Consider the following 27,570-nt stretch of genomic DNA (forward strand, 5'->3'; position numbering starts at 1 on the left):
GTGGCGACGTGTAAACGATATCCTCATATAGAGGGTGTATCAGTACAGCGTTAACAGACTTTCAGGGCAGATAGAGTACACCTAGACGATGGGAAATCACATAGCAATGCATGGTCGGAAACGCTTTCCTGGCGCGGTACTGACGACACAAATCGCAAAGACAAGGCACGAATAAGAGGAGAAAACATGTTTATTCTGTTTAATACAGCAAAACTACTGGTTTTGTCTGCTGTACATGATAGATGTTGTTACGTAAACCGAAGCATCAGATGACGGTGCATGCACACACGCGGTTTTTGTTACACCGGGAAGTCCGGAACACGCCCAGTATTTACGTTAACGTTCGATATTCAATGCGCCGGAGAAGTGAGGCACGCATCGCGGCCCGTGATGGCTGTAATTTCGAACGCATTCTTTGATGACGATCGTTGGTTCCTTAATTTTTTTTTTTTTTTTTTTTTTTTTTTTGTTTTGCTGTACTAAGAATAATAAACATGTTTTCTTCTCTTATTCGTGTCTTGTCTTTTTGGTGATTTGTGCCGTCACAACCGCGCCGGTAAAGCGTTTCCGATCATGCAATACTATGTGGTTTCCTATCGTTTAGGTATACTCTAGCTGCCCTGAAAGTCTGTAAACGCTGTACTGATACACCCTGTATATAATAGCGAATGATCGAGTAACGCTCCTGATGTCATCAACAATGAAACTCGCTCCGCGACATGATAATTTAACATTTCTTGATAATGTTTGACATGCAGGGAAAGGCTTGATTTTGACGAGGCGGAACTGGATCCGGTATCTTAACTGCTTTACTGGTAAAACAGTCATTTTAGGAGAAAGAAACGGAAAAGGGGTCAACAATGAACGCTATCTACTAGAGTTTAGGGTTCATCCACTGGAGTCATACTTACCATGGTCTGAAGATATTATCATATCAACACAACCGGTCAAATTTCTCCACTGCAATCCCAGAACCAAACGTGCTATGACGTCATCAACTATCTTCAATGCATAATTTACCTGAATGAAAAGTAAAGAAATAGTATTGAATTGAAAACCCTTCTGGCACAGTTTTAAGTACACTTGATGACATCGTTTACCAACAACCACCAACATTTCGATGAAGCAGTACAAAGGCTTGTACAAAAGTTTATGGAATCAAATTTAACAATGAAAAATATGAAGTTAAGAATACTAAGGCTACAGTATAGAAAATAATTTAAATGCAGAAAGGCATATTACGAGCAAACTTCCAGCAATACAACTTACTAAACAAAATTTGCATCACAAAAGTTTAGGCAAAAATTAATAATTTTAGAACTTGCATAAGAAAATTAATGATTTCAACAATAGATCCACTATTTTTTTGTATTGTATTAAACTTTCGCTCGTTCACTGAAAATTCAAACTAATGAAAGGTTCCAGGTTCAAAACAAAAGTACGTTTTTTTTTTCATCTCCTCCACGAGCTGTGAACGGGAAGAAGACTATTTTCCATTAAACTTTACAAGATTCTTAATATTCCAGAAGCACTTTCAGAGAGTTACAATCAAGTATAAACGCAGGATGTCGAGAATTGTTACATTTTTAGAGCTCATTCATTGTTTTCTTGGAATGGATGTATGGATAAGTTCGTATTTTTGCTAAAAAATTCGGTCGACTTAAAAGTTGATTCAAGTGCAATGCCAGACGTGCAAGAGCTGGCCGGTACGCCTTGGAAGCTTCTAAAGCGTTATTCAGACATCGTCCGCACATCACGTTCGCCACGTAAAGCAGACAGACAAACGTTTTCTGAAAAGGGAGAAGAATTCATACACTGCGAACGCGCGTAAAGCACATGTCGGTACTCTCACCCAATAGCGAGAACGCGTTCATCTCGTGAGAACCAATGAACCACGACTCCCAACTGTACGGACGTCAGATATCTAGCTTCTCGTCACGTAGACGGGTTCCGTACAATACGGCTTGCTGTCGTGGCAAAGCCGACGAAAAACTGGTTTTGGGGAGAAAAAAGCGGAGCTCACGTGCCGTACGGACGCAGTTTGAATATTGCTTAAGTCTAAGAAGTGCGTACGTGGAAGAGAAACCATAGCTGAACCTCTATTCCCCTGCTGAACTGGGATCCCCCCCCCCCCAAAACCGTTCATTTGTGCAAAAGCCAGGGTTTTCAAACCTATCACTATACGTGATTTAAGTGGTTTGAGAGAGTCCTAAATGCAGCTCAGCATTCGATTCAGAACAAAACCCGCCAAGCATCCCTTGATGCAGCACCCCTATAGATTTGGAATGGGAAATTTGACCAAAACAGATTTAGGATGAACCAGTTAACATTAGCGATCTCGGAGGATCTACAAGCGGCAGGTATCGAGCCTGCAACTTTCCAGTTACGTATTCAACACCTTACCGATCAGCCACCACGATCGAAAGTAATTGTGCTCAAGTTCTACGCAACGGTTTGTGTTCTATTTCGTTTCGTCATTAAATAACACCTCTCCATTCATCACTGTATGAAATTTTCTGTCTGCTTCGTGCATGTCGTGTTAGTTCATGTGGATGACAAAATCTGTCTCGCACGCTCATAAACTCAATTAAAGACTGGTAGAGAGCAGGGCCGACGAGAGGCCAAGTCAGCCTAATTGGAAACTAGTGGCCGATTTTGTGTTTCATCATACGCTTAAATCTCTGTAGAAGGTTTTCCCATTTTGCAATATGATTCTGTCTTGTAATTCTGAATGCTAAGTTAGATGCATTTTACAATATATTTGATGAAATTTTAGATCCACTGGATCTCAACAGCTTTTTAATTTCACTAAAAGGTTAAAAAATGTTTTTAAAAGCATACATTAGGCAGTGTTCAAGTTTGAAAATGTTAACAAAAATTTCATTCTTATTCGATATTAAGGCATTGCTGCCTTGCTTTTATTCGAACCAACATGGGTTTTGCAACAGTAACTTTCCCTCACACACACACACACACACACACACACACACACACACACACACACACACACACACACACACACACGCGCGCGCGCGCGCACTTATTTTTTATTTTTTTACAAATTAAAGCTGTAATCAGGACACCCTGAAAACTGACTTTTTCTAGGAGGAAGGTTTTCAAGAAACCCAAAAACCCTCCTTAATACTAATAAAACATAAGCACAATGATCCAAAGCAACTGCGACTTCAACCAGAAAATAGTTGGAAAGCTCCTGCGTCATAAAGGGTGCAAAAAAAAAAAGGGCGATAATAACTATTGAAGCAAAATGAGAAAACTACAACTTTGGTCTAATATAACTATATAAAAATAGAGAATTAGTAAACTTTTAGTAATACAGTCGAGTCCCGACTTACGCGAGGAATGTGTTCCAAGACTCCTCGCGCAAGTCAAAATTTTGCGTTGTAGAAAAATGTACGTATACATTTTTTTTTTTTTTTGAAACATACCAAATTCTTTTAGACACTGTTAAACACCCCTCAAACTGATTAAAAGCATTTCTCAACTATACATTACAGTTTCTTGCATAAAGAGCTGAACTTTCACTGTTTTTAAAAAATTAAAAAGCCGTTTTATTCAACATGAAATACCTTAAGATGCACAAAATGAATAATCAATGGGAGGGAAAGACATTAAATAAAACAACACGGCACGCACATTATGTAATAATAATAAAAGCTGCACTATAATAGTACTGTACAGAAGATATAATAATAATATTCATGACTTAAAAAATAAAGATGGTGATGATTTATGCTCCATGACCAAATCGTTATTCTTTTCAATGATTTTTAATTACGTGTGCTTCGCCTTTTTTTAAATAACGTTTCCATTTATGCAACAGCCTCTCTTAATTCACAATAAAAGAGCAGCTTCCATTTTCATAATGCATATTTGCTTTGCTTAGACACTACTCTGCAAGCGTCAATTTTGAAACCAAGTTCTGAACTTTTACGGATAACTTTTTCTTTTTGAAGTTGTACGTGTAGAAGATTCACTCATACTTATTGTCTTGCTACCGTCGACGTTTTACAGTTGCTCAAGCATATCGAGAATCTTAACCACCCCCACCCCACCATTTTTTGGCAGAAACTTTCTTTTTCTTCCCATCTTCAAACTTTGGATGAAACAGTGCACTAAAGTGTCATTATATTTTAACAACTTTAATAATTAGAATGAAAAAAATAATAAATGAAAGATGCTGTGTAATTAATCGATGCACTAACAACGCGATGCGTAGACTAGTTTGTTGTGAGAACTTTCTGAGTCAGTGAGGCTAAAGAGATGTAATAACATTTCACGAAATCAATATTTAGTAGCCAATAACAAAGCTGATACTTTCTTCGAAAAAAAATCGTGTTGTCGACTAGGAATTCGCGTTAGCTCTGAAATTCGTTACTCGTGAAAAATTCGCGTTATAGCCCTTTCGCGTAAGTCAAATCGCGTTGTAGCGGGATTCGACTGTAATTTAAATAAAGTAAAGCTTAGAAAATCAAAGAAATTCTTACTTCATCAGAGTCAGGTCCAAAAAAATGACCAGCAGCATCTGGTTGGCTGAAATGCATGTTTATGAAATCCGGTCTCGATTTAGGTGGCATATCCAACCACCTAAGCACTTGATCTACTCTATCTTCAAATGAAAGTTTCCTACCACAGAACAAAAAACAACAGTTAAGTAAGCTATACACTGCTCGAAAAAATTAAGGTATGCAGCAAGAAAGGAAATGAAGAGACCGTCACTCAACTGGAAAAAATGAAGCAAAAACAAAAATATTATCATTAATTCCTTGGAACGAAGAAACGAACATAAAATAATGATTGAGAGCAGCAATTTGGTTAGTTGTAAATGACATGAAAGGCATAGTTTGGCAATGACGCAGAATATTTTATATGGCGTGTAGTCCACCCAAACTGCTAAGACTATCGCAGAATCATCAAGATGGTAACATCTGCTGAAATATGGATTTTATCTGACAGCCGCATTGCTATCAAACATCTTAGCAACTGTACAAACGTTGGAGACAAAACATCCGTCTCAGTTCTTAAAAATCTTAATGAACTCACCCTGCATCATGAGATATACCTACAATGGATTCCATCCTACATTTATCTATTTGTCAATGACACAACTGACCTCCTAACCAAGTATGGTGTCACTGAAAATTTGTTGTCTATAAGAACTTTCACCTTCTCAGAAATTTGCTTTAAAATGGAAACTTTGAACCAAGAACTATGGAAGACTCCTCCGACTCACCACTGATGCAATAGGCAGTCTTCAGGTGGTGCCCTTTCCATCAAGGCTGATAGAGTCGTCCAAACAACAGTCGTTAGGTATGCAAGTGGGCACATCAAATGCCTTTCCTTTCATTTAGGTGAGAAAGTTTTTGAGACCTGTACTAATTGTAGATTAGTGCAGACATCTCCAGATCATCTTTTGCATTGTGCGAGACTAGACACAGAGGACATTTACTCCAGTCCTCTCCTGGTGTACGATTTTTTGAAGACTTTTGGGCTCAGGGACCTGGTTTAGACTGCGGCTAGACAGGAGGTTACGTTATCTATAAGATCTCAGAAGAATGACGTAATCCATAAGATCTCAAGGGGGGGGGAGAGATCGCACTCTTAAAGAAGTGCGATCTCCAAGTCTTGGAGAGTAAAGTGAGACCTAGGTCTTTCAGAATTGCGTTGTCTAGAGATAGAAGAGCAGAAGGATCAACAGTCGGGGCCCATTCCTTTTTGACCAATCAAGGAGCCCCGTGAAATTCGAATTGGCCCTGACTGTTGATCCTTCTATTCTGCTTTAGAATTTATGATTTGTCTTATGTGTGTATTGATTTGATTACAAAACTAGTTCAATGGTGTAGTTATTCAGTAGTACTTAATAACATTCTAAACTACTGGGGGTTTTTTTTTTCAGTTTTTTTTTACGCAGTCGGGTTTTTTGTTTATATATATATATATATATATATATATATATATATATATATATATATATATATATATATATATAGTTGAACGGGAAACACATACCAGATGAAAAGTGCTTAACAAACATTTTTCATTTTGAAAAAAAAAAAAGACACTACTTCCAATTTTATGCTGTGAAATTTACTAATCAAAATGCATATCAAATTATCTCTCTATTCGGGGAAGTTCAGTGTTTGAAAAAGAGTTCCTATTTTTTTTTTTTTTTTAAACGTGATGCAAAAGTTAATATATTTTCATTAAAGTGTAATAAAAACATAAGTAAGAAAAAAGTACTTACGAGCTGTAAGTTTTGTAATAAGTTGGGTGAGTACCATTTATGGCAACTTCTGATCCTGGCCAATACAAGCATGCTGACTTTTTCCCCTGTTTCACAGCAGTGACCCAAATCTAAGTTATAAGAAAAAAAGGGAAATATTTATTGCACTAAACTACAAAACTGTAAAAACAACTAGGGTCTTGCGGTCATCACAAAACTGTCGTCTGTACATTTCACATCACTTGTGAGTGTTACCGCAACTACCAAAAACCGGCATTTTGGTGACTTTCTAGTTTACTTAATATGGCTACTTAGCGATTGCACTCCCCCCCCCCCCCCCCCATCCGCTGAAGTAAATGATATCGTAAACTAATCAACACCACTTCACGTGGGGGTACATATATGCATCAAATGTCGCTCCATTCTATGACTTACATTTTGAGTTAGAGAGCCCACAAAAAATGTGTTCACCCACATACAGACTAACAGAAAAACACGCTATTTCCAAAAATGGCCAAAATGGATTCAGCACGTCTCAAAAAAACCTTAGATCTGGAAAAATTCGGAAATTCTAATGAATCCTTTTTTTGTTTCGTATAAGATACGGAAGAAAATAAAAGTTGAAGCGGTCATGATGATCAATCTGGTGATGACCAAATGTTATACAGATAAAGCTTAGGACTAGGGTTTCCAATCCCGCGCCGATTTCAGTCTAAAAGTAGGAAAAGTTGTGCTTTTTATGAAGGACTTGTTATTTGAATTAGTAGTTTTTTGGTTTCCGTTCAGCAATTGTAGAGCACTACAAAGTCAGAATCCAACCAGTAATTATTGCTCAGTACGCAAAAGTGTGCCCCAAAAACGTCCAATGCTTGTATGGAATGAGAAAGAATTTTTGATTAAAAAATAATGCGCTTGGTGAAAACACGTGCTGTGACTCCACTGCAGTTGGTTTTTCTGAGATTAAATAACTGTAGACCTTTAGAAAAAGATCTTTATTAACTTCATCACCTTCTGAAGTAGATTTTTTTCCTATGCTTGGTTTGTGCTCAAGAACTGCAAATTTCGGACAAAAACGATGTCTATTGGATATGTATGTAAACTTGCATTGAAGATACCTTTGTGGCTTCATTAACGTTTGTCATTGTATCAGTGCATTTGATTCATTACAGTAAGCGGTAAGTGCTGCTTGGTTTCACAAAGTCGTAGTCTCAGTAAAAGTTTTTAGATAACCTCGCTAATTTTACCTCTCACTTGAAAGATGCATTCAAAAACATAGCTTAAGCTTAACTTACTGCACTATCATGCGAGTCAATTTGTGTTTCATCTAAGTTTCTGTCGCCTCGTTTAGAGTCGTGCCGAACATACAAATAATGGCAGGTTTTACATGGCTTTCTTTGGAGAAAAATATTGTGCACTTTAAAAGTTTAAGGTTTTGAGTGTATTCCTTAAGCTTACAGAAGTTCTCCAACATTGCATTGAGGCTACCCCAGCGGGTTTTGCAACCTGTAATACACTTTCTCTATTTTTTCTAAAGCGTAATTTTCTGTATTTTAAATTTTAGTGATAGTTTTCGAAAATGTTTTTAAATTATACGTATTTTTTCAATTTCTGAACGTATGAAAACTGAAAACTTGAATGAGACTATCAGTTCATTCACAGAAAAATATACTCAATTTTTATTGTGTTCTTAAATGGTAAATCCACCGTTCATCATATGAAACGCAACGTTTTTCTTTCTCTTCTTGCAGATCTACGAGGAAGGGGATTCAAACTTCAGATGATGTTTGTGGAAATAGTCGTTTAAGGCGCGGCAAAAGTTGGAAAACGTTTGCAGGGAAAAAAATTGCGGGATTGGAAATCCCGCGAGATTTGGCTCTCAATCCCACGGGATTAATCACGCTAAATATCATGCGGGATCCCACGGGATCGGGATTTCGAGATTGGAAACCCTACTTAGGACTAAGTATGAAGATAGCATACTGAAGTTTTAAAATAACGAAAAATTGAAGTTGTTACGTAACAGGACTGTAATAGTCCAGTCATTATAGTAAGTTCACCTCGGAATTCGAGATACCCAGCTGTAAGTCTGGAAATCCTTGTATATTGACACCCTAAAAGTCATCTCAAAACCTACATATGGTAGGGTGTACGCAACTATTAGTTTTCAAGGTCAAAGGTCACAAAAATCGTTTTTTTGCAAATATCTCATTTCCTATGGGTTTTTTGCTACAGTAAAACCTGTAAAGTTGACCACCTTTGTAAGTTGACCACCTGTCCATGTTGACCGCCTTTGTCTGGAACGGAATTAGTCCTATCTTATATAATGAAGGAAAACCTCTGTAACTTGACCACCTCTCTATCTTGACCACCTGTCTATCTTGACCACTAATGAACACCAAATTTGGTTTGGAGTATTGTAAAAAACCCTTTGTAAGTTGACCACTTGGTTTATTTTTTAAAATTTTATTTGGCACATTATTATTTTTTTATTATTTTTTATAGCTTTCCAAGAATATTTTTGACGTCAGACCAGCATTTTACCAACTAAATGAAACAGCAGCATAACTAAACCTCTTTTTGAGTTTGAGTAGATCATCATGGGGTTATAAATGTATATGAGAAAAAAATAAAGCGAAAAATTTGTAATTTTTGAGTAGCTATGAATATTTAGGAACTATTAATATCAAATGAGTAACTTTTCATAAACAATAAGACTTTTTTTTTAAATCAATTTACTGAAATTTTAAATTTGCATGACACATTATATGTCATTCTGGGAAAATAATCTCTAAAAATATTTAAATAACATTTTAAATTATTGTTTCAAAGTAATGCTAAACAATGAAAGTGAGTTGAACAGAAATAAGTGTCAATTAGTCAAAAAATGAATACATAGTGCAAGAAATGACCAAAAAAAAAATCATTACCCCCTTTATAAGTTGACCACCTGTCTAAGTTGACCACCAAAGTACTGCACCACAAGTGGTCAACTTACACAGGTTTCACTGTATTTGTATTTATTATCAATATTGTAGAATACAAAATTCTCTACAAATTTTGTTTAAAAAAATTTTTTATACGGTGAACCGTTTTCGAGATAGAGGATGGAGGAGCGCGCGGTCTCAGGATCACTTCAGGTCAACCGGTGCCTCCGGTCGAAAACGCGCCATATATAGTTGATGAACTATCGATAAATCAATGATTATAAATATTTGTCAATTTTTATTAACTATTATATTATATTTTATCATTTTTTTCCTAACCTACTCACTTTTTATTCAGTATCAATTTACTTAACAACACTTACCCGCCTATGTAATTGCAGAATTGTTAATGAAAATATAGGAATTATATTTGAATTTTAACCTAATTAATATTAATAACTTCTTACATGATGAGAAAAAAAACAAATAAATTATGAATTTATCTTTTTGTTAAAAAATATCATTCAATACATTGGGAAAGGAAATGTAAAAACGGAGATACACTCGACTAAAAGTTTTGATAATTATCCTCATTCCAAAACACATATTTTATTTCTGCACGCATTAAGTGGCTGTGACACAACTTCTGCGCTTTTTAAACAGGGAAAAAAATCATTTTCAAAAGTTTTTGAGAAACTGACAAATTTGGATGAACTAGCTGCAGCATTTGAGAAAGAAAATTGTTCGGCCCAGAGATTATTAGAGAGTGAAACTCAAACTTTATTGGCAGTCTATAATGCTCCGAAATCTGAGAAAAGTCTCGATCATCTTCGTTATATGCATTACGTCAAGTCTACAAAACTTAATAAACCTGTGCAGCTTTCAAATATTCCACCAACAAGTGCAGCTGCTCATCAACATTTCAAACGTGTATATTATCAAGTTCAAACTTGGTTAGGGCATGATTTGGAACCCCAGGTATGGGGTTGGGCAATGCGAAACGATTTTCTGGAGCCTATCATGACAATTTTACCACTTGCTCCAGAAGATTTGCTAAATACAATTTTCTGCAACTGCAAGAATGGTTGTGGTTCGCGATGCGAATGCAGGAAAGCGGGCTTGCAATGCTCTTTAGCTTGTGGCCAATGTAATGGGCAAGCTTGTCTCAATGCTATTCCATAACAGAGCGACATTAACGAAGATGGAACCTTTGACCCTGAAATCATGGAAGAACTTGAGACAAATGTCGTTGGAGATGATAATGAAGACCAGTTTGAAATTTACCAGCAGCCGGAAGACGACGATGAAGAGGAAGAAGATGATTAAAGTTATAAATTGTAGGGCTCGACCGATGGCATGTTTTGGCCAATGGGCCGATGCCGATTGTTGGTCGATTGTTCAAAGATGGCCGATTGTTTTCCTCCAAATGGCCGATTGCCGATGGCCGATGCCGTTGACCGAAGGCAAAAAAAAAAAAAAATCAAACAGAAATAAATTGATACGATTGTCAGGGATTTAAAGGATCATTGATTCATTTCACTTTACTTCCTTTCTACGAATAAAGAATTGTAATCACAAAAAAAAATCAGATTTCGACCGAAATTACTATTTTACTATCACCAAATTTATACTTCACAAGTTTTTTCGGCGCATCCGTACATACATATGTACCTAAGAACATATAGATAACCAAATATCCATTTTGAACGCCTCCTCAGTTAATTCTCGCAAATTCTCTTGTGATGCCTTTATGCGCGTAAACTTGCGTCACTCAAAAACGTTATGAAATAGTAAATTGAAAACTCATACGTACGTAGTATGATCTAAAAGTTCGAGGTCAAGTTGTATAAATCCTTACCCTGAATATTCAGTAAATTACCGCCCATTAGCCAGGGCTAAAGCAGAAATACATGAAATACACCGCCAGCTCAGTCATTTCCAGCCGAGACTGTTGTCCTCGGCTGGAAATGACTGAGCTGACGGTGTATTTCATGTACTTACCCTGAATAGTTCACATTACCGAAGCATATATCTAACTACAAAATAGTCACCTTGAACGATTATGCACTTCTGCCAACGAACGTTCGTATAGCTTTTAGAAGCACTCCTGGAAGACATTTTTCGCAAATTCCTGTAAGGCCTCTTGCGCTGCTGCTTTAACTTCATCGTGGGGAAGAAGGCGACTTTCATGTTGAGGATGCACGGTTCGATTGGTCAATACTCTGATATGACAAACAAATAACATAACGTTTCGTCGGACTTAGCTCCGTGTGACTTTTACCTGTTCCCAGCAAAAAACATTTGCATAGACGCCGCTTTTTTCCGTCAGGAGAAGATGAAGCTGCATCATAGAAGGTAGCGAAAAATGGCTTCCAGGAGTGTTTCCAAAAGTTATATGAACACTGGCAGAAGTACATAGTCCCTTAAGGCGACCTTTTGAAGGTGGATGACCTTCGGTAATGTGAACTATTCTGGGTAAGATTTTATACAGCTTGTCCCTGAACTTTTGCATCGTACTACGTACAATCTGTATAGGGTGTAATTATGCTTCTCCTTTTTTGACTGCTGTATGATGAAAGAGAAAGTACAAAAGCCAAAAAAAGAAGGAAGAAAAACAAATAGACTGCTTAATAAACAATTGATTTGTTTTTTTTTTTAAATTGAACACATAATTAAGATTTCAGTAATGTTGTAATAATGTATGGATTTAGGTACACTAAACATAGTTAAAAAAAATTAAATTACGTTGTTTAATCATTCAAAAAAAAAAAAAAATTAAGAATAGAACTATAAACTGTCAACAAATTACGCAATTAAAGTGGAAAGATTGCACGTAGACATTTTTTAGTCATCAAATTAAACAAAAAAGGTAACAGATAAATTATAATATTAAATCAAAATAGTAATATTTTTATACTTATTTAAAATTTATGAATAGAAAAGTTTGCATTTCTCATAAAAGCTATAACAGTGACATACATTTTGCTGAAAAAAATAGCCATGAAAAGAGCAAGGTTCTTAAAACGCAGGTACAATAAACAAACTCAATATTTACACCAAGTTAACAACTGAATACATATACTACTTGATCTGATGTTTGCACACATAGTATTGAACAATTTGATTGCTTAATCTTTTATGAAGCTTTACAAACAAGTTCAAATTAAATTTTTCAATTTAATAATAATTTTCTGAAATTTGAAAAATTGCATAATTGAAAATCCTTGAAACTTTTCTATAAAAAACAAAAATTACTTATTCATTGATTTTATATAAATACATAAAAATAGTTACTTACAACAGAAAAAAAAATCAATCGCTATTAATGATGCAAAAAAGATGGCAATTTACGAAATATAGGTGAAACAAGTATGAGAAATACGCAAAATGACATTTCTTGACCAAAATAAATAATCGCTAAATATTTAAGAAATGCTTGAAACGACGAGGTAGGGTTAGGGGGGTCACCCTCTGATTTTGGAGTAAATCACACTTCGGCCCCAACCTCTGCCTCATTTTTTTAGTACAGAACAGCAACCACCAACGCCTAGGAAGAGTTTCTGAATCTACTTCAGCACTTCTGAAAAAAAAAAAAAAAATCAAAAGTCCCTTTGATTTCCGAATTATGTCACCATGTCACCATTCAAAACGTCTTTAATCAATTTCTTACATTAATGCCCTAAATTCTTTCTAAACAATAGATAAAGTTTGAAAAAAAAAAATCTCCAATTTTATGAATGGTGTTAGTTTTAAACATCTCAGAAGTACAACTAGAGTTTAATTTCAGAAATTGAGGGAGTGGGAGGAGGGGCACGCAAGTGTTCTCGGAAATTCAAAAAATAGTCTTAAAAATAGAGTTCAAAATAATCATAAACATTGAGCAGAAAACCCTTTCAAAACTTGCACCCGAGTTTGTTTTGACGTGCAATGGCGGATTTAAAATATAGCAAATGTTGCAAATGAGAGGCCCCATAACCATAGGGCCACCGAAGGAGTTACAAAAATGCGAATGATAAATGTTTTACACTTTCTGTGATCTCCAAAATGTATTTCGACGGGCCCCAAACTTGTAACTCCGCCGAAGCGATACAGAAAAGACTGCATTACTGTAATTCACATTACAAACATTGAAAAATTAAAAATTACCGTCGGTTCAACGGGAATCTAATAAAATGACACAAAAATCGGTTTCGCCAACTCATATTTGTTTCCATGGTCTCCAATTCGGCAATGTATCACCAAATGATCGTCAGTCTGAGACGCTATATTAGTTTTGCATTGAAATAAATAATTAATAGCCACAAAAAATGAGTAAACAGGCTTTTCAGAACACCCGATCGAAAACAAAAAGGGAAGTGCACAACTGGAACGTCCGCAGACCCCACATACGAAACTAACCTTCTACAGATTATCATTTTTGAGTTATGACTTATGACAGATACATACGTACATCCTGCTGCAAGAAACAACGCAATAATTAACTTGTATGGTACCTGAATGTAGTATTAAAAACTCTTCTAGGGATGACTAAAAATAGAAATTCATACTGAAATTTAAGTAAATAATTTTATATGAAAACAACAGCTCCATTTACTTTGTATTAAAAAGTAAAACAGCAAAGGTCCTTTTTTTTTTCAAAAACATCGGCCAATTCCATCGGCTTTTCGATTTTTTTTAAGGCCGATGGGCCGATGTTTCCCGCAAGTTAGCATCGGCCGCCGATGCCGATGGCTAAATTGTTGAACCATCGGCGCCGATGCATCGGTGGAGTCCTAATAAATTGTAGTTTTTGTACCCTTTATTCCATTTTTTTACTTTTAATAAAAATAAATGTGTTCAATGATATTTTTTAATAAAAAGATTAATTTATAATTTATTTTTTTTTCATCACGTAAGAAGTTATTAATATTAATTAGGTTAAAATTTAAACAGAATTCCTATATTTTCATTAACAATTCTGCAATTACATAAGCATGTAAGTGTTAAGTAAATTAATACTGAATAAAAAGTGGATAGGTTAGGAAAAAAATGATAAAATACAATATAATAGTTAACTAAAATTGACAAATATTTATATTATCATTGATTTATCGATAGTTCATCAACTATATATGGCGCGTTTTCGATCGGAGGCACCGGTTGACCGAAGTGATCCTTTGACGGCGCGCTCTCCTCCCTCTATCTCGAAAACGGTTCACCGTATAAAAAAAATTTTTAAACAAAATTTGTAGAGAATTTTGTATTCTACAAAATTGTAATAAATACAAATAGCAAAAAACCCATAGAAAATGAAATTTACAAAAAAAAAAACGCAAAAAAACCAATTTTTGTGACCTTTGACCTTGAAATTTAATAGTTGCGTACACCCTACCATATGTAGGTTTTGAGACAATTTTTAGGGTGTCAATATACAAGTATTTACCGACTTACAGCTGGGTATCTCGAATTCCGAGATTCTTACCTAATTTAAGCTTAAATGACTGGACTATAATAGCAATTCTTTTCGAAACCTTTAAATGCTCTAACCGATTGTTCAAAAGAAGTGCAGTGCAGGAATTGAAGGGTTTGAGTAACAAAAATAGTCAAATTAATGAAAATACACTACACCCACATTGTCTGTAACCTCCATCTCATCTAGCATTACTTATTACTGATTACCCATATGAATACGATTTCAACAAGTGCAGAAGCCTACCTTAATTACCAACCCCGGTAGGTATATTGATGATGCTATTGATGATGATAATTAAGGTATCCGACTACGTTGAAAAAGCGATTTTCGACCAAAATTCACTTTTTCTCAAAATAGTTTTATTCAACAGCCCCATTCTTTAAGATTATGAAACATTTTGGTTTTATAATCTACGCGAATTAGAACTCACGTTATAAGCATTTGAATACTAAGCGTCTGCAGTATAACGCGTGTTAAGTCGAATCTTTACTTACGTTTTTTGAAGAATGCAATTATTTCTCGATACTGGCTACGGAAAACATGATTTTGCAAATTCTATTCAGTATTCAAGCATGAAATTTGGCATGCCTGTCGTGTAAGTACTTGTGAGTGGAATAGACCACAGATTATGTAAATGATGAAATATTTTTGGATTTATAGCTTTTTTACCGAAAAAAGGTGACAAATTTTTGAGAAATTTCTGGATAAAGTCACGTAATTTGTCATAAGCCTTAAAATTCTTGAAATATTTCTTAACCTGCGGTCTGTTTCATGTGTAATATTTATACATGTGAAAAAATCTAAGCAAATTGTTTATAGCTAGTTAATTTTTATTAATACAGTGTTTCTCCTAACTGGTAATTTTCAGTCATTTTTGCCAAAAAATCACCCATTTAAAAAAAGTTATTGATATTATGGTTTATTTTTAAGCAAAATACATGTTTTAAGATCATTCTGCTTCTAAAAAAACATTAATATTATTTCATAATAGTGTTTTTAAAAAAAACTGCTCCGAACGTAGTCGGATACCAACAAGTCGATTTCAACAAGTGCAGAAGCCTACCTTAATTACCAACCCCGGTAGGTATATTGATGATGCTATTGATGATGATAATTAAACTTACAGGTTCTCTTTGCCACCAAAATGGCTTTAAAATGTTCAGCTTTCCAACTACGAATTCTTCTCCTTTTTCTGGATCAAACATTTGATTGTCAATGATTCCGTGGGTTTCAGGATATAAACCCTAAAAAAAAAAAAAAATCAATTTTAGAAAAGTAAGCACTTAATCCTTAACAAAGATTTAACGAGCTGATGTGTGCATCACATGACTTCCTTTTACTCCAATTTAATGTCATTTCCCCATTATTCGCTATTTTAATGTGATTCAATATTTATTCTCTAAATATCACCAACAATGGCCAAATTGAAACCAAAAAAAAAAAACTCCGCCAAATTTGTCGCCAAGTTGGCGACAAAACTTGGCAACCAAAAGACTGGTGATATATCGCCAAGTGACCGCCAAATTATAACACCACTTGAGTTTGCATCGAAATTAACAATGATTTCCCCCCAAAAAGGTGCAAAAGACCCCTTTAGAAACACCCGAATGCAACCAAAATAGGAGGTGCACAACTAGACCCCACTACGAGTCTATGTACCAAATTTCAACTTTCTAGGACATACCATTTTTGAGTTATGCGAGATACATACGCACATACGCACATACACACATACGCACATACATACAGACGTCACGAGAAAAGTCGTTGTAATTACCTCGGTGATGGTCAAAATGGATATTTCGCGTGTCTATACATTCTTAGGCACTTTTCCGCATGTGGTCGAATCGAAAAAAAAACTCAACATTCATTTGGGGGTGAGCAAAATGGAAATTAAGGGCGATTTTTGAGTGAAAATTTTTTCGCGAATACAATACTTCCTTTTTTGTAAAAGGAAGTAAAAATGAAACGTTCATTTCGAAAAGATAACACCTCAATTCTCTTTTTTTAAAAAAACGACTCTCTGTTTTAATTTATTATTTTTAATGGCATAATTATTCAAAAATCGTGTTAGTTAATAGTCCAATCTAAGATTCCAATGAAAAATTTCCATCCGTCTGTTTTTTAAACAAAACACCATTTTTATTCGTTGCTTGCTGCGTCGCTCTGCTTTGCACCTACCTAAAGAATAGAAGTTACGTCAAATAACGCGTGTTCAACAATTAGGCTAAAATGCTAGAAAAAAAATGCTGCAAAACTTCCCGTCCAATTATGACTACTGTCCCTAAAAATCCCCATTAAAACTTGGACATTAGTCCCCAAAACTCCCCGACAGAATAAGGGTTATAGTTTTCAAATAACGTCAGCTCTAAAAATTTCTATCTGAATGTTAAAATAGCTCCAAACACCCCTTTTCAGAATGAGGGAAATTTCCAAACAACACCAACACTATTTTTTTAAGCCCCATCAGATTTAGAAGAATAATATCAAAAAAGTATATTTTAAAAAGTTTCTCTACAAGTTCTCGTTAGAATAACGACGTCAGTTCCGTAAAATCAAAACTGTGGCTTAAAGCACGGGGAACTCTCATGGACTTGAGGTGCGTCTTTTTTCGTTTTCGTTTCATAGTTTCAAGAGCTATTTACTTGAGGAAAAAATCATTCATTGATTAATTTAAGAGCGTAGAATTACCTTTGAAAAAGTGTTTTTAATTTTATTGTAGTTGTAAGAGGTGCAGGGATACTTAATTTCAAGGTTCGTAAATTTTGAAGCAAAGTCCGAGCTAAAAAGTAAACTGATTTGTGGGCCTTTGGCAGAGTTCCAAGAATAAATCATAAAGAGGGGGGGGGGAGTCTTTTAAACAATTCACGAATTTTAAAATTAAGCCTCTCCACATCTCGTATAGCTACAATAAAACTACAAAAACCTTTTAAAAGCAATGTTAAGTACTTTAATTTATGAATGAATGATTTTACTCGCAAGAAAATAGTTTTTGCTATGTAAAACGAAAACTGAAAAACCGCATCTCACAAGTCCGATAGAGTTCTCTTTACTTCCAGCTTTTGACAACCTGACAGAAACATATTTCTCTAATCATAATAATGCGTTTTTTTTTTTTGTTTTTTTTAAGGGGTTACAAATTGAAATTGTTGCACTTTTTCAGTTCAAAAAAACTGACCGATTTATCGAAATTTCAGAAAAGCTAATTTCGGCCAAAAAAAACAATTTTTTTAATGGCCCACACATTAAGAATAAACGAAAATACTTTTTTTTTCTATTGCAATTTTTTTTGTACGTAGTTGAAATTTCCTAGCGTCCAAAGAAGGTACCATGAGATTTTGGTACTGCCATTAGCAAAAAATGATTCGAAAAAAATCGAATTTTTGAAAAAAAAATTCCAAAGCTTAATTTTCATTCAAAAAATCTAAAAAAAAAATTAATATGAACTTATATCATAGATTAGAAGTCCCGACAGACGTTGTTCTGTTGAAACTTTGTAAATTTAAAAGTTAAAAAATTTTCATAAACTGAAGTGTTTTCAACCGTTTTGTTGAAAACAAAATAAGTAAAAAGAAAATGTCTTAAGCTGCTTGATTTCAGAATGGCGTATATTTATTACAACTTGATTTATCTAATGCAGTTGTTTTATTAACTCTTTTTTTCTCCCGTACTTGATGGTTTGTTCCTTCAGCCATACTCAAAGGATAAAAAGCGTCCTCAGATATTAAGTGTAAAAAACTAACTACCCATCTAGAACAAACGGGGAAATCAAGCTGCAACATCCCCCGTATGAAAAAAGAATAAAGCAATCGAAAGGATATCGTTTAGAAAAAGGATAAAGGTAAAAATAGTTCTATGAATAAGCGAAAAATCAACTCATTCCCTCCCCCCCCCCCCTCGATGGAAAATAAACACATTCTTCAACTAAAATAACTAAAAACCTTTAAAAACGAAAAACATTCTTTGCAATTTGAAATATTTCGCCAAATAAACAAAAAACACAAAGAATTACATTTACAGTAGCTTTAAAATGTAAACGAATTAACAAAATTAACAAAAACGTTTCCGATTCAACCCATCGCGCTTCTAAACCATGCTTGCCACAACTTAATTACACACAAAAAATGTGATCAAAATCGGTCCACTCGTTTAAAAGCCTTATGGTGACAAACGTCCGCACAGAAGATTTTTATATACTAAAATATCCGCTCATAAAAAATAATGGAGAAAATAGGAGACTATTTAATTCATGCGATTTGACGTGGAATGATCCTACTAGGTACTGTAAGTACGTATTGACAATATGATTCTAGTGCTGGATATAATAATCAATCGATGTTGGGGAGGGGGGAAAGAAGGAGGTGGGTTTCTCCCTCGGAAAATTTTCAAATTTGTAGTCTTAAAAATGCATTTTAGATGTGCTTTGATAATGTTTGGGAGGGAAGAGGTTCGTCGTGGTGATGCAAATGCGTTTGGTAGAGTAAATATAATCCTCATATATAGAATAGCCAATGATCGAGTAACCCACGAGTTTCAACAATGAAACTCGCGCCATGGTATGATAATTTGATAATATGCTTTGGTAATGTTTAAAATGCAGGGAAAGACTTTATTGTGACAAGGCTGAACTCGATCCGGTAACTTAACTGTTTTACTGCTAAGACTGTCATTTCAATGGAATGAAGAAACGAAAAAATAGTCAACAATGAACGCTACCTACTGGAGTTTAGAGTCCATCCATTGGAGTTATGGTTACAATTTCAACTTTCAAAATATCAACAACAAGGCCATGGTTTCTTTCAAATGTAGAAACAATTTTCCCCCGTCATACTTTGACGGGCGATTTTCTAGTTTAAAATATTGGAGTACATTTTCTGAATCGAAGTATTTATATTTTTCAAAAATATAAATACTTCAATTTTGAATTTTGCAATTCCACTTCGGGCGTCACCCCCAGTGGAATTGCACCCCCCCCCCCAGACGGGTGATATCAGGGGCAGACCGCCCCCTCCGCCGCCTGGTAGCGACACCACTGGGTAATTATTATACATAAGTAAATGAATCATTAGGAAAAATGAGACAATTGGCGAAAATAATTACAAAATGAACGAAAAAAATTTTAGAAAACTTTTATATTTGTATTCTTTGACTAAGTAAAAAATTTTTCAACGTGGGATGTTCAAATCTTCGAGGGCTGGTCAAAATTTTCCGCTGACCCTGCCGGTGCGTTGGACCAGTGGTTGAGAACCCTTTGTATAACCAATAGTAACATAACTTTGAAATTTTACAATTTTGGAAAGAAAAAGTGCAAACTTTAACAATACACTTACTAAAGTAAATTTTATCTCATTAAACGTTGTTTCTCTTAATACTGTGTTTTGATATGTGGTCACCACTATAGTATAGCTCCGGTAAGTTCAACCATGATCTTGACAATGATTTTTACCTCTTTTGGGCGCAGTGGTGCTGAGTTGAAATGGGTTACTTTCGCATTAGTTTTTCAAAACATTCCAACTCAAACCTGCGCCAAATCCTCTTTTTATTGATCTCCCCAAAAACATTGTCAAGGTCATAGACCAACTTATATGAGCCGCACTATATAGACGCCGCGTGGTCGAGTGATTTGATTTTCTTCAAATTTACCGTAACTTGGCTGAAGTGATTGGGAAACGTCTTGCTGGGAAAGACTGGATGCATGAATCGAGCTTTCGTGCCGCATTCGGAGAGGTTCCTTATCGTGGGGGCGAAGTTCCTCTGGAGATAATCAGCCCGAAACCCGTCCAGTGATATCATCAGCAGCGGAGGTGGTTTACCCCGAAAGCTTGAAGAGAAAACATTTTCAAATTTTAATTTCAGAGATAATGGAGGATGTCTGACCCAGCGAACCACACGAATAGTGCAATAATGAAAAACAGTCTAAATAAGTAGCAATCAAAAAAGCGTATTAAGCCATTTTTTTGACTCAAAACTTTTTGCCTTTGATCCCGCCGTTATCGAGATGTGAGATCTTAAAGTCTGCTGGAATTTAAAAGAAAAGCGGAACTTAAAAACTTGGCGAGAAATTGAAAGTATTGTCCGTTTTCCACGAGAAGGCACTTGACTCCTCCTTCGTCACGATGTATTCGATGATTCCATTTCGCTGTTTTCAGGAGAAGGTATATTCACATAGATGCATTTTGTTGTTCAAGCAGCAGTTTTTTAAATGTAAGATTAACTAAAATGGCAACTGACATGTGAAGCATGTGATGTAAATGACACTAAGACTTTTTTGCACATTAAAATGCACGCCCAAATTTAGGTTTTGTCTGTTGTCTCATTTAGAAGCGCGTGGATATACCAATCACCTCCGCGTAAAATGGAACTCTTCGTTCTTAAAGGCGTGGCAAAGTGCCTTCTCGTGAAAAACGGACAATAACTCGGTTTGCATCGTCTGCAAGGGGCAGGACATCTATCTGCAAAGCGTGTGAAAGATATCTTCCATTACTCACCAAAACTCGCTAATTAGGCGACTTTATTTAAAGTTTCGGCATACTTTAAGACCTCACATATTTCATATTTTCGGTAATGGAGACACGAGTGCATATAATTTATGCTTCCAAAAGCACGCTTTAATGTGTGCTTTGATTATTACTCTTTTAAAAAATTTCATTTTTACTCTATCACACGGTTTACTAGTGAGAAATAATGTTTAGAATAGGTTTTATTTGTTCAGTACTTTTCCGTTATAGGTGTGCATTGTCAAACATCATGGCGATTATGTTTCATTTTATTTACTGTCGCCATGTTTGGTGAAAGTAGCATTTGTCACTTGGTTTGGCGACTTGTTTAACTTGGCGAACTTATTTACCTCTCTGCCTTCGCGCAATTGAAAAAAGTGCGTTTACATCGCCACCATTTATTTGTTCCTCGTTTTCTGTTTTAGCATTTTAATGGAATTTTCAATGCGTATTTTTGACTTGACATATTGGTTTAGTTGATTATTTTATTTGTCAGTGGAGCATTTAAAGTCAATTTGGTTGTTGTTTTAACAAGATTTTCATGTTGTTTAATAGCTTGTATTTTTTATTTTGCGAATTATTTTTTTTTAAGGGCTTAATTTATTGAGCGGATAATTTTTCACTTTTAAGCAATAAATCCAACTCAAAAAGTTTGAGTTGTAACTTTGTTACAAAGACAATTTTTCACGCAATTTAAAAGTTGTTATAATCTGTTAGAAAATGAGACTTTGACCACTGTTGCTGCAGCTTACTCATAATTTGAAATCAGAAAACAATGTTGCGATTTAAAAGAAAATCAAGATTATAGATTATACAAAGAACTTTTAATTCTTAAAGTTATTTTTAAGGAAAGATACCTGAGATTTCTTAGTTAATGAATAATTTTCACTTTAAATTGAACAGTTGAGATAAATTTTACTGAACATTTAAAATTACCTTGATGGGCATTTTTCAGCTTTTTGTGGGCAGACTCCATCCCAAACGATGTGTGAAAAAGAAGGATGCCTTGCTAAAATAATAATAATAATAATAATTAATAAATAAATAATAATAACATAATAAACAAAACAAAACAAAATCCTCAACGTCTTCTGGCTTAATTTGCCGTTGTTCAATCGATTTTTCACTAGAAATTCTCATAAATTTGGAATGGTTTAAAATTTGCGTTTAATCTTCGCAATGAATTTACACGGTATGTCACGGGATTGTCCGTCCCACCCATCTCGTTTTCGGACGGGACGGACTGCCGACGAAAACGAATGGACGTACACATATCTGACAATACATGAAGTGGTCAGAAGAGTTCGACTGCGATGGGGAGGTCCCGGATTTGAATCCCGGCTCGGGCGTGGATGTACTTTCTCTCTCCTGTCCTTGTCCTTCCTCTGTGTGAATGTGTCGTTATACTGTGCATAGTTGCCTACACTGTTAAAAATTCAGGAAGATTTTCTGGTAATTGCTACTGTAAAATGGCGGACTTACAGCATCGCTGATTTTTACGGTAATTTATACCGGAGAAATAAGCGATCCCAGCTCCAATGGACCTTATTCACGGTTTGGCAACGCTCCCATCAGCTGTCCGTCTGCGGGTATTTTGACCAATTACGTAGTGTCAGTAGTGCTAAAGAAACTCGTTTTATTTAAGGATTACTGGACTTCATGCGCATAATGAACATGTTTAGGGCTTAAAAAGACTTACGAATGCATGAAAAATGGCGAGAAACGGGGAAAATAAAAATAGAATTCGAGTTTTCACCATGTTTCTGATAAGGAACCAAAGAGGCTTAAACCCATGAAAATACGATAATAAAGAGAGTATTTCGTATCAAATGAATCGTTCATCATTCTTTTACAACGTTTCTTAGTTAAAAACGTAAAAAACCTGCCATTTTTAAATAGAAAGAAGAGTTTATAAGCCACACAAAAGCAAGTGTTATTATACGCTGTAGTGCCGGATTTTCGTCTGCTACAGTTCCCACAATGCACTGCAGTGAGGGGTTTTTACCCGCAGTGACGTCAGGTGAATACTGTCCATTGATTGCTGTGGCCTACCGAGGAAACAGTAAAATTTTACAGTAACATTTGATTTTTACGGTAATAGTTACTGGCAACGTGGATGCCAGTGATAATTACCGTAAATTTTCCGGAAAATTTTTAACAGTGTACCCTATAAACGGGTCCCTATGGCATGTGTGTACTGTGGAAGTCGGACTTCATACCAAATTACGGTACAGTTGGGAAAGTGAAGAAGCGCACCCCAAATTGCCAGCCTAGCCATTGATGTAGGAACCTCCTGCTCCTACCTCTATGAGCCAAGCTAGCAAACGACAACAACAACAACAACCGTACATCAAGGCACGCGACAGTATTCGCTACAAATTAAGTGTTTCTGCAAAGCTTTTTTTTTTTTTTTTTTTTTGGAAATGCACATTGTTTTTCTCTTTCGCATTACAAAAAATAATAATAAACTAGCTATGTCACCCGGCCTTGCACGGTCTGCCTCGAAAATAAAAGTTATGTCAAGTGACGCGTGTGCAACAATCACTCTTGAACAAAAAAAAATAAATAAATAAATAATAATTAAAAAAAAGAAAATAGTAACATTTTGCGGCAGATTGCGGAAAAATAACCAGAAAGGAAACATTTTAAATCCCTCGATTACATGAAAAGCCTCAAAACGAAACCCAGAATTTTATTTGTTCATATTCGAAAAAAAATGGCGACAGATCTTTCATTCAATGATTTTCTTCACGCTACAAATTTTAATAAAAGCATTGTTACGGAAAGTTGAGATGAAGCACTGAATAATAATTTGAACGGAGGAAAGCCTTCGAAAAATAGGGATTTATGTCGAAATCTAAATGTCATAATTAATAGTTTTTAATTGATATCTCCGCTAATTGTTATCGGAGGATTACGTTAAATAGCCAAACATAAAGACTGGAATATTACGAATCCATTGATACCTGGTTTGAAGGTCAGTTCAGTGTCGTTCGGGAGAAATAACTTTTATTTACATAAATACATACATATATAGTTACATGCATAGGTACATACGCTCAGTTTTTTATTATATAAGATAAAAAACATTGTTCTTGAAAACCTCCTACTTGCAATTTTTTTACGATCATTATCTATCAAAAAAGAACCTCAACAAATGAATTTTGATTTTTTCATTTCTTTAGCTTCTCCGATTAAGTAGTAGCTTCATCGCTTGAGTGATAAAGTCAATTGCAGGTTGCTTATATTTTTATCCCAGAATAGATCGTGAAACTGACAACACCAGGAACAAAAAGCGACATTGACATACATTCTTGTCCGTTCCTAAATCCGCACACACTTCTGGAAATCTAAAAATAAGTAACATAAAATTGGGTCAAGTTAAAAATTTGCAGAAACGGGGGATAGGACCATTCATTGTTTCCATTCATTATTTTCAATTAAAAAAAAAAAAACACTGACAGACACATACAAAAGAAAAAAAAAAAAAAAAACATTGTTGTGTGACAGCTCATTCGAAATTATCATTCTAAAATATACAATAGGTTTCTTTGAAACATGTTATATATTTTAGTCCTTTCTTAGAAAAGTTTTGAAAGAGATCTGAACACGATGATGTGCATGTTGAGGGATATTTTTTCCAATAAAATCATTTTTTGAAAATAAGCCAGTTAGTTAAGCCAGCTAATTACCATTATAATATGCTGTAAATGTAAATGTTAAAATCTTTTTTTTTTCTTTCTATCGTCTAAAGTCATGCATTCACCGTTGTTTAGCTTGTTCTTTAGAGAACCAATAACTTACGGTTTTATCCTACCACTATAATTCACAAGTAACTGAAATTACTGAAACAATTCACAGAAAAATAAATAAAGGGGACTAATTTAAAGAATGTCGAAAAGTAATATCTGTACCTCAGAACCAGACTAACTTAAGTCCAAAAATTGCGATTTTCAGTTTGTGTGTAGAATTCTAATTCGCATCGAGCCATATTATCGAAATCCTAAAAAAACGAGCTGATGTGTGCATCACATGACTTCCTTTTTCACCAATTTAATGTCATTTCCCCATTATTGGCAATTTTAATGTGAGTCAATAGTTTAATCTCTAAATATCACCAACAGTGGTCAAATTCAAACAAGATTTCTTTTTTAAATCGCCAAATTTGTCGCCAAGTTGGTAACAAAACTTGGTGACCAAAAACCTGGCGATATATCGCCAAGGGTCCGCCAAATTATAAGACCACTTGAGTTCGCATTGAAATTAACAATGATTCCCCCCCCCCTCCCAAAAGGTGTAAAAGACCCCTTTTGAGACATCTGAATGCAACCAAAAGGGAAGGTGCACAAGTAGACCCCACCAGGCGCGGATCTAGAGGGGGGCCATGGGGGCCATGGCCCCTCCCAAAGCCTTGTGATTGTAGGATTTTTTTTTTTTTTTTTTTTTAAGGAGAAAAAAACGAAAATATTATGAAAAAATAACAAAATTTAACACATGTTTTTTACATTAAAAGAAATTTCGGCCTTAATTGGGAGAGAAATGATATCTCTCTCCTCGAAAAAGAACTATTGTTCCTAAAAATTTTCTCCTTCGTTTGCATCCCAACTTTAGACACTTGGACGTTCTCTAAATGCTGTTGTCCTCAGAGTTACCTATTGCTCTCGAGACCAAAGAGAGCCTAAATTTGCGTATTTATGGCTTTAATTTCGAAATGTTTCGTTGGGAGAGCTCACGAATCCTCATCGCTTTATTAATACGTGTAAAAATAGTTTAAAATTAGATTTTTAGAGCCTCTAAGGTAAAATATTTCTAGGAAGGGTGGATTCCAAACACACACACTCAATCTCCCTTTAGAATCATTCATTTTAATAAAGTTTCTCGAGAGTTTGTTCAAAAATTTTGGATGGCCCCTCCCGAAATGATCGGCTAGATCCGCCACTGGACCCCACTAAGAGTTTACGTACCAAATTTCAACTTTCTAGTACTTACCGTTATTGAGCTATGCGACATACATACGCACATACGACGCACATACATACGTACAAACAGACGTCACGAGAAAACTCGTAATTAACTCGGGAATCGTCAAAATGGATATTTCGGGCGTCTATACATTCTTAGGTATATATGCACGTGTGGTCGGGTCGAAAAAAAAAAAACTCAACATTCATTCGGGGGTGAGCAAAATGGAAATTAAGGTCGATTTTTGAGTGAAAATTTTTTGCGAATACGATACTTCCTTTTTTGTAAAAGGAAGTAAAAAACTCTAATTTTTTACTGTGTTAAAAAAGCGTGAGTCCACTCATTTGTATGCACCAAGCGACCGTTTTTCCGCTGTCCAATCAAGTCTCGAATATGCGACTTACGTTAGTCTGTCTCTGAGGTACAGATATATTAAGACCTGACTCCAATGACTTCATTTAAAATGTCTTTACCGTGGTCAGAAGCTTCATCAGTCGAGGCGAAGCAGCACCTGCATCCAAGAAACAAGGCAACTCCAAAAAATAATGCCTAAAATTTTCAAAACAATGAATAAACAAGAAGTATAAATAAACTAAAATGTCAGTGTGGAAAAATATATTTAGCAAAGCAACATCGTTCACAGGTTCGTTACTTCGAAAAGATCAAGAGAGCATCTATACTGCTCAAAAAAATAAATAAAAAATAATAATAAATATATATATTTTTTTTAAATAAAATGAAAGAGTGACAACAAGTTTTTTATAACTCTTCTTACACACGGTGATTTCTTTTGACTTTTGAAGTCTCCAATTTTTTAGTTCTTTTTTCATGTAATAGTTGAAACTAGTGATGTTCCGGATATTCGTATCCGCGGATATCCGAGGAAAAATAAAGATCTGTATCCGCATCCGTATCCGTTACTATTTTGACGGATCTTTTCTATTCTAAAAATTCTTAAATATTTGAATAAAAGACCCTTAAATTCCGTTTAAATTAGGTTTTACTCCCTATTTAAATTATAAGGTATCATTTCAGACGCCAACGGCCCTCTGATACATGTTTTTTTTTTTTTTTAGTTTATATTAGTTTTTGTTATTGATTTGGTGTTTTTGCTACTCCTCATTTTGGTTTTTCTCGACCTCCTTCCAAAAAAAAAAAAAAAGAGAGAGAGAAAAAATTCTGTATTTATAGGTGTTGTTTGTAAAGGTGTTCCTGGGTCTGCTATTCCGTCGGTCGGAGTAATCTAGGTGGAATGGGTCAGCGCTGCATTTATGTTGAAATAAAATGCGAAAAAATATTTCTAGCCTATCCAGTAGCAGCTAGCTTTACACTCTTGCTCCTGTATCCTACATCTACCGAGAAAGCTAGAAATATATTTTTTTTTCATTCCATCTAAGCATTAATGCAGCGCTGACCCGTTCCTTCCAACTCTCCCTCAATTTTAACGGAGATTTCTTTAAAAAGAAAATCAGTCTTTATTATATTTTTGCCGTA

The 27,570-nt window shown here is 35.1% G+C and overlaps 1 protein-coding gene across 1 annotated transcript in view; it reads right to left on the reverse strand.

Annotated features, from left to right (window-relative positions):
* The window catches only part of LOC129226341 (venom phosphodiesterase-like), a 41,180-nt gene extending 14,612 nt beyond the window's left edge, over nucleotides 1-26,568 (reverse strand). Inside the window, exons 1-7 of the mRNA XM_054860947.1 lie at nucleotides 26,550-26,568; nucleotides 22,051-22,123; nucleotides 20,261-20,438; nucleotides 15,742-15,861; nucleotides 6,263-6,372; nucleotides 4,506-4,644; nucleotides 912-1,020 (exon numbers count right to left, since the gene is read on the reverse strand). Of these exons, the coding sequence (XP_054716922.1) occupies nucleotides 912-1,020; nucleotides 4,506-4,644; nucleotides 6,263-6,372; nucleotides 15,742-15,861; nucleotides 20,261-20,410 (628 nt within the window). The 5' untranslated portion in view covers nucleotides 20,411-20,438; nucleotides 22,051-22,123; nucleotides 26,550-26,568. The remainder of the gene's footprint in view (nucleotides 1-911; nucleotides 1,021-4,505; nucleotides 4,645-6,262; nucleotides 6,373-15,741; nucleotides 15,862-20,260; nucleotides 20,439-22,050; nucleotides 22,124-26,549) is intronic.
* Nucleotides 26,569-27,570: the final 1,002 nt, after the last annotated feature.

This window comes from Uloborus diversus, chromosome 1, assembly GCF_026930045.1.
Source record: "Uloborus diversus isolate 005 chromosome 1, Udiv.v.3.1, whole genome shotgun sequence".
NCBI classification, from domain to species: domain Eukaryota; kingdom Metazoa; phylum Arthropoda; class Arachnida; order Araneae; family Uloboridae; genus Uloborus; species Uloborus diversus.